General features: G+C 39.2%; 3 protein-coding genes across 4 annotated transcripts in view; all 3 read left to right on the top strand.

Moving 5' to 3' along the window:
• Positions 1-20,796, top strand: part of LOC144658128 (ephrin type-A receptor 4-A-like) — a 109,965-nt gene that overhangs the window by 67,021 nt on the left and 22,148 nt on the right. The window lies entirely within an intron of this gene.
• LOC144658144 (uncharacterized) lies at positions 750-3,132 on the top strand. The gene has a single exon (XM_078518492.1). The coding sequence runs from the start codon at positions 883-885 to the stop codon at positions 2,965-2,967; it is 2,085 nt and encodes a 694-aa protein (XP_078374618.1). The 5' UTR covers positions 750-882; the 3' UTR covers positions 2,968-3,132.
• LOC144658326 (uncharacterized) lies at positions 12,234-19,234 on the top strand. Of its 2 annotated transcripts, none has more exons than XM_078518747.1 (3): positions 12,234-12,508; positions 15,345-16,636; positions 18,261-19,234. In XM_078518747.1, the coding sequence occupies exon 2, from the start codon at positions 15,487-15,489 to the stop codon at positions 16,264-16,266; it is 780 nt and encodes a 259-aa protein (XP_078374873.1). In that variant the 5' UTR covers positions 12,234-12,508; positions 15,345-15,486; the 3' UTR covers positions 16,267-16,636; positions 18,261-19,234. The 2 variants fall into 2 exon arrangements, with proteins under 2 accessions (XP_078374873.1, XP_078374874.1); XM_078518748.1 differs by having other exon boundaries at positions 12,234-12,519; positions 15,351-16,636.

Here is a 20,796-nt window from a genome sequence, read left to right as displayed (position 1 = left end):
GAGTCAAAAAACAACTATCTGACCTGAGCAAGAAAATCGATCACACTCTTCAACCAGTATTCAAGAGTCGCAAAATCGGTGAAGATCTCAAGATGCGTGAACCAAAACCACCTTTAATAAATCAACAATGCGTTGTGTACAATTACCAATGTGATCTGTGCGATGCAGATTATGTCGGCTATACCAGCCGGCACCTACACCAACGTATTGATGAACATAGGTTCTCCGCAATCGGGAAGCATTTAAAGAACGATCACGGCCTTAATAACATCGGCGACCTTACCAGTAATTTTTCCGTCCTAAAGAAATGCAGCGGAAAACTGGACTGCTTGATTTACGAAATGTTGTTTATTAGAAAGAATAAACCTAGCCTGAACACGCAATCGGATTCTATCCGCGCGAAACTATTTGTTTAAAACAAATATGTTAATGAAACATCACACCTCTAACCGCATATATAACACTGTTGAACCGTTATTTTATTTGTCACTTGAAAATGATGTCAGGATGACATCGAAACGTTGTGTCTTACTGTCGCTTATTTTTATTGTCAAATGTTTATCAAAATTTAGTCTTATTCGAATTTTGAAACGCGACAACAAGCTACATTTCTTCAGGCGACTTGAGGATTGTAGCAAGAAACAGGTTAAATGCGATGGGGCTATTGAATTTCTTCATCTCTGCCAGAACTTCGAACTAACACCAACGTTCGCCAAGGTCGATCAGACAAAATCCAATAAATGGCCGAAGTCATCAAAAGAGTTCATCGTCAATGTCATCAAAGAGGAACTCAGATCGAAATTCAAGCAGAAGGTATCTTTGAAAGACGAGATCAACGCGATCTACGACGAAATTCGACAAAAATGCTCGCCGCTTCAATACATGTGCATCGTAAGAGCTATGGTAAACCTCCGGAAGAAACACTACGAAATTGTCATGTCTAAACACACAAACAAGATCATGAGGCTGTTAAACAAGGATCACGATGTCGACAAACACATCCAGAACATTTCATCACACAAACTATCCTTTTTCCAAAAGCTCATTCTTTGCCGAGGTTTAAAGTTTTCCTTGCCACAACGAATATCCGCCATTGATGTACAAGCTAGTTTCGAGAAATTGTACTGGAAACTGGAGCGCACTCTATCTGATGACAAGAAAGAGTTAACCGCAGCCACCCTCCGATCGATTGCACTTAATTACATCGAGTGCAAATCACCGAAGCCACCGAAAACACTGCAAAGGGCCATAAAGCAGCTGAAACAACTAGATAACATCGTCGTCACGAAGCCAGACAAGGGTACCGGTGTAGTCGTTATGAACAAATCCGATTATGTTAGCCTTTTGAGTCAAGCATCTATAAATGACACATCTAAATTCGCTCCTGTCAGCTTGCAGAGACCAAAGATGAAAGGCCGGCCACCGAAACATTACCACCCCCTTTTGGAAAAGGAGAAGCACCTCGATTCTGTGGTTCGTAAGATTCTGCCAAAGGAGATTGCCGATTCCGTTTGTCTGAAAGGCTCACGCCTTGCCCACCTTTATGGTCTGCCAAAGACACACAAAGAGAAGTTATCAATGAGACCAATCCTGTCTGCCACGGGTACCTACAACTATGCCCTCGCCAAGTGGCTCGATGAAAAACTGAAGCCGCTGTCAGTTAATCGCTACACGATTTCTGATACGTTCGCTTTTGCAGAAGAGATTCAAAACCGAAAAGTCGACGAGAACGACGTATTGGTATCTTATGATGTCACATCTTTGTTTACCAATGTACCACTTCAAGAAACCATCGAAATAATCGCTGAAAAGGCGTTCGTAGACAACTGGTTTAACGAAACCCACAAGATGAACATCACTCAGCCTGATCTGATTCAACTTCTTGAAGTAGCAACTAAGAACCAATTGTTCCAGTTCGATGGCAAGCTTTACGAACAGACTGACGGAGTGGCAATGGGCTCACCTTTGGGACCCCTTATGGCGAATGCATTTCTCTGCTCCATCGAAGAGAAATTAGAACATGACAACAAGCTCCCAGAGTTTTACAGGCGATATGTCGACGACACGCTTGCCACGATGAAAGATGTGCCAGCAGCAGGAGCCTTTTTAACAACACTTAACAACTGTCACCCATCCATACAATTCACAATGGAGCTAGCTTCTGACAACAAGTTACCATTTGTTGGTATGGAAATACTTAAGAAAGGTCACCAACTGGAAACCAGTGTTTACCGGAAGCCAACAAATACCGGCCTGCTGCTCTATCACCAAAGCCATGTCGACAAAAGGTACAAGAAGTCGCTCATAAAAACCATGGTAAACCGTGCTTTTCATCTGTCATCTACATGGGAGTCTTTCGTGACTGAATGTGATCGCCTGAAGCTGATGTTTACGAACCTCAAGTACCCTGCAAGCCTAATTAACTCAACCATTTCTCACTTTGTCACCTCAGTGATGACCAAAGATCCTCTCGTGCCAGCTGAAGTACCTAACAACAAGGATATCATTCACCGAGTGGTATTACCTTTTAAAGATCAAACGTCGGCCGACGGAGTCAAAAAACAACTATCTGACCTGAGCAAGAAAATCGATCACACTCTTCAACCAGTATTCAAGAGTCGCAAAATCGGTGACGATCTCAAGATGCGTGAACCAAAACCACCTTTAATAAATCAACAATGCGTTGTGTACAATTACCAATGTGATCTGTGCGATGCAGATTATGTCGGCTATACCAGCCGGCACCTACACCAACGTATTGATGAACATAGGTTCTCCGCAATCGGGAAGCATTTAAAGAACGATCACGGCCTTAATAACATCGGCGACCTTACCAGTAATTTTTCCGTCCTAAAGAAATGCAGCGGAAAACTGGACTGCTTGATTTACGAAATGTTGTTTATTAGAAAGAATAAACCTAGCCTGAACACGCAATCGGATTCTATCCGCGCGAAACTATTTGTTTAAAACAAATATGTTAATGAAACATCACACCTCTAACCGCATATATAACACTGTTGAACCGTTATTTTATTTGTCACTTGAAAATGATGTCAGGATGACATCGAAACGTTGTGTCTTACTGTCGCTTATTTTTATTGTCAAATGTTTATCAAAAATTAGTCTTATTTAAAATATTTTCATTCAGTTATCTGCATAAAGAGGTCTTCAGCAACAATCAGACGGAATTGTTCAACCTAATAGCCCATTTCCGAGTTCTCGCATTTTAGAGATCTGGTGCCGAAATCGTCTCATGAGATCGAGGCTAAGTGCATTGCATCCCATCCAACATGGAGGCTTCGAGTAAAAAAACAACATGCAGTGAAGATTCCTCGAAAGTAAAGGTCGATAAATTGAAAAATTATTTGCGAGAGAGAGGTATTCAATTAAGCGATGGTGGCAAAGGAAAACGGAAAGCTGAATTGCTTGATTTATGCCAGAAAGCAGCGGCAATGAAGCAGAGGAAACTGGATGATTCTGCCGAAGACCGCACAAAGCTACTGGAGGACAAATTGCAAACAAGTGAAGGGAAGTTGCCAGACCCTTAAACTTTGAGCGCTTGGACCCACAACTTCTCGAAAATTCCAGAGTTCACGTTCCGAGACCTTTACAATTATTTGGTAGGTAAAGAAGATTATTCACCTGAAAATCTTTGTTCGTTCAAAAGTCTTCTTGGCTTCAGGTTGTTTCGTGATGGCCACGTTCAGCTTTCCGTTTTCCTTTGCTACCATCGCTTAATTGTATACCTCTCTCTCGCAAATAATTTTTCAACTCATCGACCTTTAATTTCGAGAAATTTTCACTGCATGTTGTTTTTTCACTCGAAGCCTCCATGTTGGATGGAATGCAATGCACTTAGCCTCGATCTCATGAGTCGATTTCGGCACCAGATCTCTAAAATGCGAGAACTCGGAAATGGACTATTGGCCATGTTCTAAACGAGCAGGGGACTGGGTACGAAAATATTTTTTCTTGGTACGAATATTCAATATCGATTGAATTGAAAATGGGGCACGTCATCTAAAAGAGCATCGAAAAATTAGTAAATTTACCGAATTTGATGGTTATTGGTCTAAACGCAAAGGCATGGTACACTTTTAAAATAAGAGAGCTTAGTATGGATTGGAGGACGCCTGTCCCTCCAATCCATACCAAGTATACCATGCCTTTGGGTTTAAACCAATAACCGTCAAATTTGGTGAGTTTACTAATTTTTGGATGCTCTTTCAGATGGCATGCCCCATTTTTCAATTCAATCGATATTGGATGTTTGTACCGATGAGAAAATATGTTCGTGCCCAGTCCCCTGCTCGTTTAGAACATGGCTAATTGGACTTATTCAACGAAGCCAAAACTGAGGAGGGGGGCGGAATCCGCCCCCAATATCCAAAAAGCCGGTCTGAATGGGGTTAAGTAACCGTTGCTAGATCTAGAAAAAGTAAGAAATAAGAAGCAATTTGGTTGCTAAGAAACATCTGGATCGGAAATCATATCATGATATAATTGTCACGTGATGTGACGTCATCATCCTACTTATTACGGACAATGGACACTTTTCGGTGCCCCGAGTGACAAACTCTTATACATTGTCAACCCGCTTTACGGACACTGTTTATATGAGCACTGTCTATTTTCATTGTCAAGATTGTGCTAATTGGAGACATTTGTACCCCGGTCAAAAAATGACAAACTACTTAATCATAAAACAGTTTCAAAATAGCGTGGTATGTTTGATCACAGGGTCGTAACCAGGTATATGGGATCAGGGATCACAGCCTTGGGATCGGGAGATCGGGATCATGAACCCAGGATCCCGGGTCACAAGTCATGGGATCCGGATCGGCCAATCAGATGGGATCAGAATCGAATCAGGGATCAAATGTTGCCACATTTTGGGGATTTGGGATCAGCGATGAAAAAATATACCTGGTTACGACCCTGTGATCAGTTCTTTCTTCCGATTTTTGACCCTTGTAGACCCTTGTACTGCACTTCTCCTTTTCATAACGTTTTCTGCCTGCTTTGCTTATTCAAAATTATCACTTTCTTGGTCCTTCGCTGCAGTGAATGAGCGAAACTAAAGGTTTCCTTAGTGTTAACAGTTACAGTACAGAAAAAATCTGCTTTATTCCCTGTGTAAAGTGAAGTCGCAGACTTTTTCAAATGACTCCACTGTCGAGTTTCAAGAACAGTAAAATAATTTCAGTGGAAGAGCATGAGTAGATAATAATGAGCTAATAATAAGCGTTTAATAGGTTACCATAGAGCAGTTTTCACTTCAGTGTCGAAAGTTAATTGCGTTTGCTTTGGTTTTGCATTGCTATACTTAGTGATTGGTTTAAAACTATCGCGCCACTTTCTCAGCCAATCAGAAGTAAAACCAAAACCAATCGTGACTCGCTCGCGCACGTTTTCCCGCGCTTCGTGCCAGCTACATGTATTTGCTTCGAGTTTTGATTGGTTCACTGAATTGTCTGTGTTCTTTGTGATTGGCTAGAGTAATAACTTTGCTTTTGGTTTTGGTTTTGGTTTTACGACACTCAATTGAAAACTGCTCTATTCCAATTAAACTACGTTTTGTTGCCGTAAAAATGTCTGTGTCGATAAAACACGTGTTCGTGACTTTTTATCTGATAGCCCGCTTAATACGGACACCCCGACATTTTGGCACGTCCCCTTGGTGGCCATATTAACGGGGTTCCACTGTACGTAATGGACCGCAAAATATACTGCTAACGTAGGATCTAAAAAGAGATCCAGGGGGGCCAAAGACTCGCGGATTTTTCGTGTTACCATCATCGTCGAAAATTTGACGTCACATCCGGTCAAAAATGGGCAAAGATGTCGAGCACCGCGTCTCCACAAATCGTCGAAAATAATTTTCAAGTAGACGTGTTTGTTTCGTTTTTTTGGAGTGGACAGCCTCGTATAATTTTGGTCCATGCAGTCGAGGGAGGTTGTATGGACATTGCTTCGAATATTTGTGGACAGATGCAGATATAAAAAGAAATAGCTTTACTACAAAATTGATGGCAAATAACGACGGCGTACTTTTGTGTCATGGCGGGAAATTACGCTTACTCCAAATAATTGACCTGCCAACTTTTGGATCTAGCAATTACGAATGTAGTTAAAGTGATGATTTAAATAGCCTATTCTGTTAACAAGACCACGGATCAAACACTGGTGGTTGTAGTTTGGAGTGGCTATGGCGGGAACGTCGTATCACAGGCCTTGAAGATAAAATTTCGAGCGAGTCATCTCTGCAAGACGTCGAAAAGAAGTTTGTAGCAGGCGTGTTTTCTTCGTGTTTCTGAACTGACAGTTCTTGTGATTTTGTACTGTGGAACGGAGACAGGTTGCAGATTAATTGCTTTGACCATTGTAGAAAAGATTTTGACTAAAGATGCAGTTTAAGGGAAGTTTGATGGAAAGTGACGGAGACCTGTGGAGAGCGAAGCGCTGTGTCATGGCGGATAATTTCACACTCACAAAACACGAGTCGTTCCAACTTTTGGACCCATCAATAATTAATGCACGGAAAACGTTAAGTAAAATAGCCTATTCTGTTGACTAAGCTATGGATGAATTACTAGTGGTTTTAGTTTGTAGTGGCTATAGCGGGAATGTCGTATCACAGGCCTTGAAGTTGAGAGGTCGGTATCACTGGAGGCGTTTTTGTTCTATAAACGAGTGTGCACGTGTTCATGCATGATCAGGAGAATAGACAACTTAACACCTGCGTTCATCCTGAAGGTTGGTACTCTATTTCTCACATTTTGTAATGAACATTATTTGTTTCAATGGACTGTACTACAATACATGTCATATACAACTGTACTATCGGTACCTGTATGTGGTCATCCATTGTTTTATCTTAACTGCGGCTAATTATAAAAAAATATAATAAATAGTTTTATCATTTCTTTCACCTGGGGGCCGAATTTAATCATATCTTCTTGTAAGATTTTAAAAAAAAATCCTATCCTTCAGATCTGTTGCTCAAGGTTAATTACAGTTTTATTAATTGTGGAATAAGAATTAATTTTTGACCAGTCTGGGGGCATTTAGGTGTGAAAGATAATAAAAACATAATATTAAAAGACAACCAAAAAATAAATTAATATAAACAGGAACTTCTGATATAAATGCATAAAAACATACATGAATAAATTAATTGTCATGATTGATTTGGGATTATGGGGCTGGCAAAAAAAATTATAAGATATATTGTTAGCCTTGACTAAAAAAGTTCCAGTTAGAAAGAAAAAAGAATGAAGGTGAGGGAGGGCCAGGTTCCCTGCTTCAACCTCCTTGCTCACGGTAGTTGGGGTGGGGGGGGGGGGGGGGCAAAAAATGCAGGCTAGCAAGGCAAAATATGATTGCCTCCCCCAACTACCTATCTGGGAGGCGCGGTGGCCTAATGGTTAGCACGCTCGCCCCCAAGTTGAACGGCCGGGTTCGAGGCCTGGCCGGGGCGCTGCGTTGTGTTCTTGGGCAAGACACTTTACTCTCACAGTGCCTCTCTCCACCCAGGTGTATAAATGGGTACCGGCGAATTTACTGCTGGGGGGTAACCCTGCGATGGACCAGCATATCATCCAGGGGGGAGTAGCAATACTTTTAGTCGCTTAATGCTACGGAAACCGGGATAAGCTCCGGCCTGTATGGGCCACTAGGCTCGAAGCAGACTTTACCTGATTTTTTTGGGTTTCAAATTTTCAATTCCAGGATTTTTTGGGTAAGAAAATTTGGCAAATATTTTTTTAATTAAAGTATGGATGTTTTTAGGGTATTAAAAACAATCTGGCGATTTGTGGTGAGTTTTGCAAATAAAGTACAAACAATGTGTTTTGCTGTTGATTTTTGAGGGGTCAAATTTTTTTTGATCTAGGGATTTTTTGGTTTGTATTGGAAGCCCTAGGGATTTTTTGGGGTCTTGATTTTTTCCCCCATTCGATCATCCCCATCACTTGAAGTCCCAAGTACCCCCTGGGATCCCATCCTATATGCAACCCAAAAATACAAATGCTGCTCCAAGTTACATTTATTATTTATTTTCTAGATGTATAGTATGAATGATGATGTTTAGACAGAAAGTTAAACATTAGCTGATTACTCCTATGTAACAGTAAGTGAAATTCTTTATTATAACAAATAGAAGCCCCCTTATTTTGTTTAATCAATTAATTTTTTTTCTTGTACAGCTCACTCCAATGGTAATGGAAAGCTTAAAGGAGAGTTAGCATGTAATGTAACCATGTTTAGGGAGGTAATGCAGGCAGGATAAACAGTTTGAAGATATTGAAGACAGTCCAGGAAAAGGAGAATATTGGATCTACCTTGATGGAGAAGCAAAGCCACTGTCTACAAATACCATTTTCATGCATAAAGAACTAAAGAATGTATTTTAAGAACTAAAGGGATATGAGTATTTTCTCACAAGTTTTAAATATGAAACTTGAAATAACAAAAAAGGTTTCACAAGAATTTCTTTTCAATGTGTAGTTCCAAAAAATATGCATATCCCCTCCCCCACATTTGCCTTATGACCCTGTCAACCCCCATCCTCTGGAATTTCTAATTAAGTTTAATGCATTGGTTCAAATTTTGAGGTCTTTGAGACCTCCCATCCCTCCCGGGGGGCACTCAAAACCCCCCCACCCCTTACCCTTTTATATACCTGATTTTGACAAAAAAGGCACCCCTTTCGTATACCTTTTATTGAAAAAATGTACCCCTTTCATATACCTACACGACACGACATTAACGATACAGCCATAAGTTGCATCTGTTTGAAATATTTAATTTAAAGGCCTTTTTAAATATCTTAATGACAGAATTTCCTACTCTTTCATACCTGAAGCCTTAAAAAGGTACCTCAGTCTTTCAGGCAGAGCCTCCGTATAGGCCATTATAGGGAGTACCCCCTGGGTCATCCCTTTAGTGGGGGGATAGCATAGGTATTTTTCAGTATCTAAACAATACTTAATCGCACTGTAAATTGGTAACAGAAAATGGGAGTCTGGATAATTGCCCAAATGTCAGACATGACACATGGCAGACATGACACCCAAGAATTAAGATAGATGATGATATGTTTACTATAGGGCAGGAAATACCCAGGTCTGATTAAGTTTTGTTCTTGGGCAAGTGAAAATAAAAGTTTAATGGCCTGGTGGGTATATATGAATTTAGCATCAACAGAAGTCACTTCAGTCTCAGTGACAGCAAAAAAATTATTAAGTTGGGGCAAATTAGTGAAAACTGAAATTTACTGGCTCACTGGGAAAGTAGATTTCCCCTAAATTAAACAGTGCAACCCTACTAACCCCTTGCATATTCACCTAGGACAGCTACAGACCCTAGAAAGCCCAATAAATAATGGTAGTAGGTCTGAGTGGAGTCCAGATTGGTCTGTAATCATACCAGTGATTAAGAAAATCGGACGACTGGAGGAGGGAGTCTGATTTGTTTAATCTTGAGTATGATTACAGACAGAATTGGACGACACAAAGTTCTATTATATTAACAAACTTCGAGGAAATCCTGTTGAGGATTTATCTCCACTATGACAAAAAGCCATTTAAAAACTGAAGGTTTTAGGAATATCAAGGAGTATTCAGTCACGATAAGGAACTAAAATAAAAGCACCCACATGCACAGCACGCAAACTTTGTTATCGGACACCTTGTTATTAGACACTTTGTTATCAGGTTCCAATCCATTTGGTGAAAAATAGGGCATGCTAAGAACCAATCAGATTCAAGAATTTTGTTATAGTTATGCTTAAAGAGATAATGGACGCTAAAAGAAGGCCACCTCTCGACTGGTTTTGCCACTCACACGAGGCTACTGGCTTTGCCACTCACAGGTCACACTTTAGTGGCTGTGCCACAGACCAATAACAGGAACAAGAAAAAATAAAATTACCTCTAGAACCAAGGGTAAAGTAAAATAACATCCCCATTCCTCTTGCAACTGTTATGATGAGAAGACTAAATACAAAATTCAAATTATAACGAATTTAAAGGACAAGTCACAGAGACCAAAGTTTGGTTCATGAAATACAATACTTTTAATCAGAAAGCTAAGGGTAGTAGCACAACTCATGGACAAGTCTCTTGCTTTAATTTACAGATGGACAAACAAGTTTGGCCAAGGACACAAATAATTTATTAATTTCTTTGTTAAAGTGAAACCCTTTCAGAAAACTGTAACTGGTTCAAAATAGATTATATATGTAGCTACCAGCTTGAGTAAATTTTAGAACAGGTCAAGAACTACTTGAATTAGTAGCTCTACAATACAGAGCCATGTGACATTAATTATTTGGTATCAATCTTTATATAACAGTCACTCTCAAATTACATACAGGATGATATAAAAGTAGTTATGCAAATATTTACAACTACAAAATAATTGGCCTGTAAGAAAGTAAGTAAGTAAGTAAAGTCTTAACTTAATGAGATATCGATTTCTGTTAAGGAAGCTCACAACGGTTTCTAGCACTTTCCAGCTCTTATACTTTGATGGGTCAGTACTACAATTCTTTATCATTAAATTTCTGACGTAAGGTGGCTCTGAAACTACTGCTGGGAGAATTTTTTTAACTTTGCAAAAAAAAAAATGTATCTTTAACATGCTGTTCATTATGCTATCCACTTTTTAAACAACTGGGGCCTAGCCTGGTGGATAAGTGTTAAAAAGACAAAGTGAGTGATATATATAGTTGCGAATGGCATAATATTATCCATCCTCTTTACTATATAGCTACTAGCTTCTGTTTATATATTATTTATTTTTAATTTGTTTGTTTGTTTAAAAAAAAAAAAAGAACTAAACTAGTTCTTATTACATGTATCTACCACACCTCATTGCCTCCAGGGGGTCAAAAATTAGTTCTTATGCCACAACTAATAAAACTGTAATTAATAACCTTAACAGATAAAATGATCTGATTTAAAAAAATTCTCAAAACAAAGTATTCGAATATTCGGCCCCCAGATGAAAGAAATAAACCATATAATTTTGACCATATTGTTAGCCGCAGTAAAGAATAAACAACTGATGACCACAGAGACCGATTATACATACATTAGTCCCATTGAAACAAATAATGTTCAATACAAAATGTGAAAAATAGAGTACCAACCTTCGGAATGCACGCAGTTTGTAAGGGGTCTATTTTCCTGAACATGTGCACACTAGCTAGTTTATAGAACAAAAACGCCTCCAGTGATACCGACCTCTCAAACTTCAAGGCCTGTGATAATGATATCGCCGCGATAGACAGTACAAATTAAAACCACCAGTAATTCATCCATAGCCTAGTCAACAGAATAGGCTATTTCACTTAACGTTTTCCGTGCATTGGTTAGTGCTAGGTCCAAAAGTTGGAACGACACGTGTTTTGTGAGTGTGAAATTATCCGCCATGACACGGCACTTCGCTCCCCGCAGGTCTCAGTCATTTTCCTTCAAACTTTCCTTAAACTGCATCTGAAATCAAAATCTTTCCCTTATTGGTCAAAGCAATCTATCTGCGACCTCTCTCCGTTCCACAGTACAAAATCACAAGAGCTGGCAGTCCAGAAAGACGAAGACAACACGCCTGCTTCAAACTTCTCTTCGACGTCTTGCAGAGAGGACTCGCTCGAAATTTTAACTTCAAGGCTTGTGATAATGATATTCCCGCTATAGTCACTGCAAACTACAACCACCAGTGTTTGATCCGTGGTGTTGTAAACAGAATAGGCTATTTAAATAATCACTTTTGCGATATCTGTGATTGCTAGATCCAAAAGTTGGCAGGTCAATTTTTCGGAGTATGCGAAATTTTCCGCCATGACACAAAAGTACACCGTCGTTATTTGTCCTCAATTTTGTAGTAAAGCTGTTTCTTTTACCGACATTTGTCCACAGATAGTCGAAACAATGTCCCTACAACCTCCCTCGACTGCATAGACCAAAATGATACGAGGCTGTCCGCTCCAAAAAAACGAAACAAACAAGTCTACTTGAAAATTGTTTTCGACGATTCGCGGAGACGAAGCGTTAGACATTTTTGCCCATTTTTGACCGGATGTGACGTCAAATTACCGGCGATGATGGTGATACGAAAAAAGTGCCAGGCGTCGAGAAGTCTTTGGCCCCCCTGAAGAGATCTAACAAGACTGGTCTACCCACGAGTGCGAGGTCAATAACATTTGTTTGTTTGTTTGTTTGTTTGTTCGCAACATGCCCCCTTCTACTTTGTGCTGTGTGTACATGATGCATGCTGTGATCTTGAAAAGAGAACACTATTGGTCACATCATCCATACTTGATGATTTCGATCTTCCGTTCTTGAGCAGCAAGTCCAGTCCTCGATTTCAAGTTCAATTCTCTTGGAGACTGGGCACTAGTGTTAATGTTTTCAATGGCCGCTTGTCGTCTGGAAGCCTTGATAGCGTTGATGGTCCGAGATTTGAAGTTCGCCGGCAACATTGACTATTTTGCTCCAGTAAGGTAAGAAAAACGTTTTAAGGTCTGGTTTTAGATACTAGAATATATATATATTTGACTTCTTTTTGCTCTGCTTTTCGATCTGGAGCTTGAGAAGTTCCATGTCGATTTGCAAGCGGAGCAATAGAAATCAGCGATCTATGTGCCAGTGCCTTATTTTCTTGAAGCACAGATGTTGCTATTGGTGGCCAATCAAGGGGCGAAAAAATGAGCCAAACTAATAGGCAAAGAAGGAGGCTTAGTCTTGCGTTTACCGGCAGCAGAAGCCATAACGAATGATTGTACAGGAATAGAAAATTCTGCGATTGAGAAACAACTGTCAAATCGATCGAGAGAACAAATAGAAATTATCATGTTACAGGTCAAATGACAATCAACAGCCAGCCGTCATGGCAAAGTATACTGCGGCTAATATAAAATTATTCCACAGGCATGCGGACTCTGTAAGGGGGACACTCCCTTATTAGGGCTTAATGGAGACGTGCAGCCCTATTGCTGGTTTTCACTGTCACGCATGTAACGCTACTGTCACGCGCTGCTAAAAAATAAATCTAAAACAATTGAGTCAAACAATTCAAGAATATTACAGGTTGTAGAAAATTGCTATATAGTCAACGTGTCCAATTCTCAGGTCTGTACGGTATTTCGTACTAGAGTTATCCGTCAAAATATTTTACACAAATTTAGAGAGCTCAGTATGGAAACTCCATGCTGGAGGGCACCAAGATGGCTTCATGAACACGTAAACATTCAGATAAACACTTCTCGTTAAACCTCAACTGTTTAGGTTGTTAAAAATAACAGGATTAGGCATTTTCTTTAAACACGTGACACCCTTTGGGCAGCCATTTTGATGTCGTGTGGCGTGAAACGCTGAAATTCAAAATGTTATATCTTAAAGACGGCGAATGCTATCGAGTTAAAAACCTTCAGTAAGAAATAAATTAAGTCTGTCTAACAGCCAGTGAAGGATAAAAAGTCAGGGGTTCCTCAAATTTGGATTTTAGAATTTTGATGACGTCATGTGAAAACCATGAATAGGGTATGGTTTTCAGGCCTTTTTGTCTTGAAAGGGGTATATATTTCACCCCTCTATTTTGTCTTAAACAGGGTATCTTTGCATGGACCAGGATAGGCTTATGCCTGCAGAGGTGTAACAATCCAAATTTTCACAAATTCTTCCGTATTGCTGACTAACGTTGATTTCAACATTGATACTTAGCTTAATTCACGATCACAACAAAGCCAGTGAGGTGCTTGTTTATATCTTAGAGGGGGTATCAAAAATTGACATATTTCTGTCTTAACCCCTTGCCTACCAGAGCCAAACGCACTAAGCGACCGACGGCCATATTGAATTTTTAATGAGATTCTAAATTTGGCTTAGCAATGGTATCTTTTCAGATAAAATATCAAAGTACATATAGATTTAGCATTTAAAAGGAATTATTCTCCCTTTTCCGCTTTCTCTTACTGTACGGTTGACTCGTACAGCTCCCTGGCGAACTCCTTGACCATGTGCATTTGGAGGTTCAATTTTTTCGATCGATCGAAGCTTCTTCTTCTCCACCTTCTTCTTCTTTTATGTGCAGACTCTTCAGAATCACTTGGCTTAAATTCGCTCTGACTTAAATCGCTTACAACAGAGTCGCGATCGGCAAAAGTTTCAGCAATAGCTTCATCTGTGTCCATTCGTCCATTCTGCCTTCACACACACAAGCCGCCATTTTGTAAATTGTCAGAGCAAAAAGCAATTTTATTGGGTCAGCGGTGTCTCAAAAGTAGTCCCAGACCTTTCTCAACAACCGGGGATGATTTATTCAAGGCATCGCAAACGACCAGGCTCTCAGTGACGTCCTTTGGTTGAGGACGTATATATACGTCCTCGGTCGTTGCGTGACAACAGAGGGGACGTATATATACGTCCTTGGTAGGCAAGGGGTTAAACAGGGTAGGAAAATCAGAGGTTCGTGTCTTAAACAGGGCCAGGGTTTAGGAGGCCAGGCTGCACCTCCCTACCTGAAATTATGTTGAGTATTCCCGCCCCCGGGCTAAACCAATGGAATAAAACTTCCTCATCCCCTTATTCAAGGCTCTGGAATAAGGGGGAGGAAGACCTGCTCTCAAAAATGATTTTTCTCCACTTTTCGGGCCTCAGTTTGGCCAAAAAATAAGGTGGGTCCCAGGCGCCTCGGCCTCCCCCTTCCCTAGAGCTACCACTGACAATGGTGACATAGATGCTGGGAAGTAACCCATGGTGGAGAGAGGAGAGGCCCTGCCAGGGGGGTTCCGTGTCGGTGGTCTTAATTTAAAAATGTGCCGTGTCGCTGTTTTATCGCTCTTTATGTCGCTGTCGGTAATTAAATTGAAGGAAAATTGCTTGTCCTTGTCGGAATTTAAGTTTTTCCAAAAGGGTTGTCGTTTGTCACGATTTTATTAGTATGCTGTCGCTACTTTTTGGGCCATGTCGCTTGTCGGAATTTACCCTGGCAGGGCCTCAGAGGAGGGGTAGGAAGTAGAAATCCTCCTAAAGACTCTTGGTTTTAGGCCATTGTAACTTGATTGTTTGTTTCATATTTTTAATCAAGAAATCCCCCCATTGCATACATGTTTTCCCCTTCAGTTGTACATTTAATCTTTAAGTGTTGAAATAGAAATTACCCTCACTTTCCCTATCAGTGCATAACATGATAAGAGATGAACATCTGTCATTTAAGTTAAAACCTTCTTTGGAGACAGGACAGCTGATGTTAGTATGCAGTCTACTACTGGAATGTTTGCTTTTGAGTTTGAGTTATGATGCCAGTTAACTAAATCTACAACAAACTTTACCTTTTAGGAAAAGTGGAAACACCCCCCATGTTTTCATACGAGTGTCATATTTCATATGAGCCCTGGCAAGAATAAGACAGGAAAATTCAGATCACATACAAGGGAAAGCCTCTTCAATGTAACCAGTGCGACAAGAATTCTAATTGGGCATGGAATCTAAAAGAACACACACAGGAGAGAAGCCTTTTGAATGTGACCAGTGTGGCAAGTGTTTCTCTCAGACAGGAACTTTAAAACAACATAAAAGAACACACACAGGAGAGAAACCTTTTGAATGTAACCAGTGTGGCAAGTGTTTTTCTCAGGCTGGAGTTTTGAAGCAACATAAAATAACCCACACAGGAGAGAAGCCTTTTGTATGTAACCAGTGTTGGAAGTGCTTTTATCGTGCAGGAGATTTAAAGCAACATCAGTTGACTCACACAGGAGAGAAGCCTTTTAAATGTGAAGAGTGTGGCAAGTGTTTTAGTCATATAGGAAATTTAAATCAACATAAAAGAACACACACAGGAGAGAAGCCTTTTGTATGTACCCAGTGTGGCAAGTGTTACAGTCAGGCACCACATCTTAAGAAACATATGAAAACACACACAGGAGAGAAGCCTTATGAATGTAAACAGTGTGGCAAGTGCTTTATTCAGGCAGCTGATCTAAGACGGCATGAAAGGACACACTCAGGAGAGAAGCCTTTTGAATGTTTCCAGTGTGGCAAGTGCTTTAATCAATCAGGATCTCTAAAGAGACATAAAAAAACACACACTGGAGAGAGGCCAGTTGTATATGACCAGTGTGGCATCATTGTGCATGGTGGAGCTTTTAAAACTCATGAAAAGGAACATGCAGACAGGCAACAGACAATCAAGGAAGATAACAATTGCTTCAGCATCTCTGAACTTTTGGGTGACTTTAAAGAAATAAAACAGGAATGAAGCCTTAGCTTACCAACATGTGCCTTGTATGTATGTAAACATTATACATTATACATGTTCTATTTATCAGAAATAGACTAGTTTTCTATAAGCGAATAGTCAACAAGGCGCAGTGGAGCTGTGGACAATTGCTCATAGAAAACGATGAGGGCGAGTAGTCTTATTGTTTTAATAGAAATTCTAAAGGGTTAAAGTCCAAATATTACAATTTTCTGTACTTTTGAACCAAAAAGCCATGCATAATTGTCATTTCAAAGAGCAACACACACGTGATTGTGTTCTATCAGACTGAGAATAGAAAACAGTGGGAAAACCAATCACATTCGCTGATTTCTAGTAGAACACAACGTACTTTCTACTAATATTTAAGGTGGCTCGATACAGTTTTTTCTGGGCCATACCTACAATTTGCAATTGGCCTTTAAACGATCTTCCCTGACTCGGATCGATATGAAAATTATATCATATATTGGTTTTAGATTGAAGTTCACTTTAATATATATTTTAAGGTAATCGATATTTCCATGGCAACGGTAAACAGAAAACCGCCAAATCAGTAAAACCTGATTTTTGTGTGAATCGGATTTGCCGCTTAAAAACTAATACCAGCATCTTAAACTATGATGTACTGCAAATAAAATATTCAAGAATTAAAAGATTCTGTATGTTTGATTTCGAATAAATCGCAAAAATGTTTCAAATCGTAGTTTTTGCGTAGCGATAATAAATGAGCCGAGACACAAACACTGCATAGACGAATTAATCTCAAAAACGGCAAAATGTGTATTAAACTTATCTTTCGACGTCGTGAAAGTTTTGTTGAGTTTCCACAGCGCAATGCCGAGAATTTGTTTTTTTCTTGCGACCACTCGTATTGTAATTTTTAAGTAAGTTTATAGTTTAAGCGTTTTTTGAAAAATCTGTAAAACGGCTCGATAGATTTTCTTTAAACTTTCAGCACGCGTACTTGATTATGTAAACTATTTTATCGCAAAGTTTTATTATCATTGATTCACTGGAACGTTTTCAAATTAAACGATAAAGGAGGCCTTCGAATCGATGAAAATCTTGCGTTACAATAAAATCATGGAACGTTTTTAAATTAAACGATAAAGAAGGCCTTCGAATGGACGAAAAACTTGCGTTACAATTCACGGTTTATAAAATCATGCTAAAATATTCAAATTAATGTGCACTACATTCTGTGCTTTGTTACCCGTGGTGGAGCTTTTTGTATTTCTCACAAAGGAATGTAGTGCACATTAATTTGAATATTTTAACACAAGTTTTTCGTCCATTCGAAGGCCTTCTTTATCGTTTAATTTGAAAACGTTCCAGTGAATCAATGATAATAAAACTTTGCGACTAAATAGTTTACATAATCAAGTACGCGTGCTGAAAGTCTAAAGAAAATCTATCGAGCCGTTTTATAGATTTTTCAAAAAACGCTTAAAACCGAAAATTACTTAAAAATTACAATACGAGTGGTCGCAAGAAAAAAACAAATTCTAGGCATTGCGCTGTGGAAACTCAACAAAACTTTCACGACGTCGAAAGATAAGTTTAATACACATTTTGGCGTTTTTTGAGATTACTTCGTCTAGGTAGTGTTTGTGTTTCGGCTCATTTATTATCGCTATGCAAAAACTACGATTTGAAACATTTGTGCGATTTTTTTTCGAAATCAAACATACAGAATCTTTTAATTCTTGAATATTTTATTTGCAGTACATCATAGTTTAAGATGCTGATATTAGTTTTTTAGCGGTAAATCTGATTCACGCAAAAATCAGGATTTACTCATTTGGCGATTTTCTGTTTACCGTTGCCATGGAAATATCGATTACCTTAAAAAGTATATTAAATCAAATTTCAATCTAAAACCAATATATGGTGTAATTTTCATATCGATCCGAGTCAGGGAAGATCGTTTAAAGGCCAATTGCAAATTGTAGGTATGGCCCAGAAAAAACTATATCGAGCCACCTTAAAAGAGGTGTAGTCAGGAGTAGTTTGCTTCCATACCGAACTCAAGATCGCTGGTGGCTTAATGCTATAGTGCTCAGCCAATCAAGCTGTTATTGAGCCAAAAAAATTCAGGGAAGACAAGTAAAAAACATAGCAAGGAGGGGGCCCCTGCTCTGTCACTTACGTTTTCACCCATTTAGACTTTTTATCACCCCCACTATCTGCCCAGGGCTGGGTCTCTGAGGAGGGCTTTTTATGATATTTTACTCCTTTTTACATTTCACAGTTTTAGCAAGAGTCGGTTTACCAGAATTCTAGTCTGCAGAGGATTAGTTAATATACAACAAATATACAAAAGTATCTGAAACTTTCCAAGTCACCTTAAAGAAAATTAAGGTACTCTGTTGAAAGACCAAGGTTTGAAAGAAATGGAAATTACATTGATTAGACATCAAAATAAAATTAACAAGAGCTTCAAAGCCATGAAATCTCAATTTTACAACAAGGCCCCTTTTTGGTATGAGAGCAGGGACCGTGGAGCAGGGAGGGCTCGGGGAGCTTAGACTCCCCCCCCCCAATATTTCCGAAAAATAAAGACCTTCTAAGAGAAGACTCTCTAAAGCCCCCCACTTCAAGTCACTAATCAGCCCCCCAATAAGAAAAATGCCTGTGGTCCCTGGAGAGTCATTTATTGATTCATTTATCTTTATTTATATTTTAGTTATATTAATGTTGTGGCCCAATTTTACCCTTGGCAGAATCTGAAATTGATAACTTATTCCTCTGACTGGTCTCCTTTTTTATAAAGTAAGGCGCTATATTGTGTCATTGTACAATGGTCTAAGACCAGATTCAGTTCTCCATATTACCGGTAAGGACTTGTTGTATTTCCTATCAGTATGAGTTCAAGGTCAATAAATAATAAATATGTTTATCAATAGGGCTAACCTGGGAACTCCCCTTTCTCAATTTATGTATATTTTATATATGAAATTTGATATAAACGTGTATGATACATGTAATGTTTGTTTGTTTGTTTACTGGTGGCAACATGCCCCCTCCCCCCTCGCTACATTTTCGTGTGTGTAAAGTCTCTGTACATATTGTTATCTTGAAAGTGAAAAAAAAAATTATTATAGCTTCACTAGGTTTGAACAAAATGTTTCATCAGCTATACTTCATTGATTCTTTTAAATGGTTTAATTTTGATGAAACTGTCTGAACTAAAAATTGGCAGGTTAAAAGGTACGTTACTGTATTTGTATTTTTTGCCTGTCACTTAGAAACCATGTTGCATTGCCATGGCAACCCAGCTTATCAATCAACCAACAAAAATTAATTCTCAAATATTTTCAAAAATTCTGGCGTTTTAACATTGAGGTAATGAAGTTCTAACAGAGGACATTTTAATTTTGTGTTGCATTATGTTTTCACATAATATCCTAGAATGTTTAAAAAATCTTTGTTGAATTACAGAATTTTTTGTAATAAGCAGTTTTCTTGCATTATAAAGTACAACCCTGTAAAATTTCCAAAATTCTTATGAGTGTTTTGCTTTAGCCTGCGAATACAGCCGCCTCTCATTCGCGTCCCGCAACGAAGAGCGAAACACGAAGAGAGACGTCTGCGATTCACGGCCAGAAATTCCATACTGATGACGTTAACCACTAATTAGATTTCCCACACCACACGCAGTTGGTCTTGCATAATTATATTTTTTGTTTTCAGCCGCACATTACTTGCTTGATCACAAACACTTTCAAGGCAGTCAAGGACACATTTAGGGGTCATTTACACCGGACAACTTCATCGCGAAAATTAGAAATCCCTATACGAGTTGCACATTAGTAAAATTTGGAAAAATAAGCTGCGAAATCACTAGATGACATTTTTTTTGTTTTGGAACTTGAGCGCAACTCTCGGAGGTGTTGGGCCGTAAATACCGATACCGCAACGATCATAACAATTCTTCTGAGTTAGTTTCTTCTTTCCCCGCTGTTTGTCAAATTAAAATTCTGTTTTTCTGTAGCATTTATTCTTTGGTTGTGGATGGTTCAGGTCGTTCAGGTTATCTGTATTTTACATTTTTGTTGCTTGTTTGTTTTGCCGGCTGCCTTTATGTTAACAATAAAAGTTAGGTGACAAAATTGATCTATTTTTAACGGTCGCTGTGGTGCGTCCTTTCTGTACATCTTTGAGGTCGTTCATCTTGTTATAAAGCAGTTTCTTTTTGTTTCCCAATTACATATGAATTACAGATATTATAGAAATTCTAAGGTATAGCTTCGGTGTAGTTTCACGATCCTTCCCCCGGTCAACTTTTAGTCCGCAATAACATCCGGTTTTTTACCGTTCGTGTAATGAAGTGTTATATTTCGCATACATTATGTAAATTAACTAGCTGACCAATCAGCGCTCCTGTCCAGATTCTGGACAGATTTACGTCATCAGTATGGAATTTCTGGCCGTGAATCGCAGACGTCTCTCTTCGCGTTTCCCTCTTCGTTGCGGGACGCGAATGAGAGGCGGCTGTATTCGCAGGCTACACACGCGCAGCATTTA

This window comes from Oculina patagonica, chromosome 6 (genome assembly GCF_052425735.1).
Source record: "Oculina patagonica isolate OP01 chromosome 6, crgOcupat, whole genome shotgun sequence".
NCBI lineage: Eukaryota > Metazoa > Cnidaria > Anthozoa > Scleractinia > Oculinidae > Oculina > Oculina patagonica.
The sequence above is the reverse complement of the archived record's forward strand: the minus strand, read 5'-3'. Positions and strand labels throughout refer to the sequence as shown.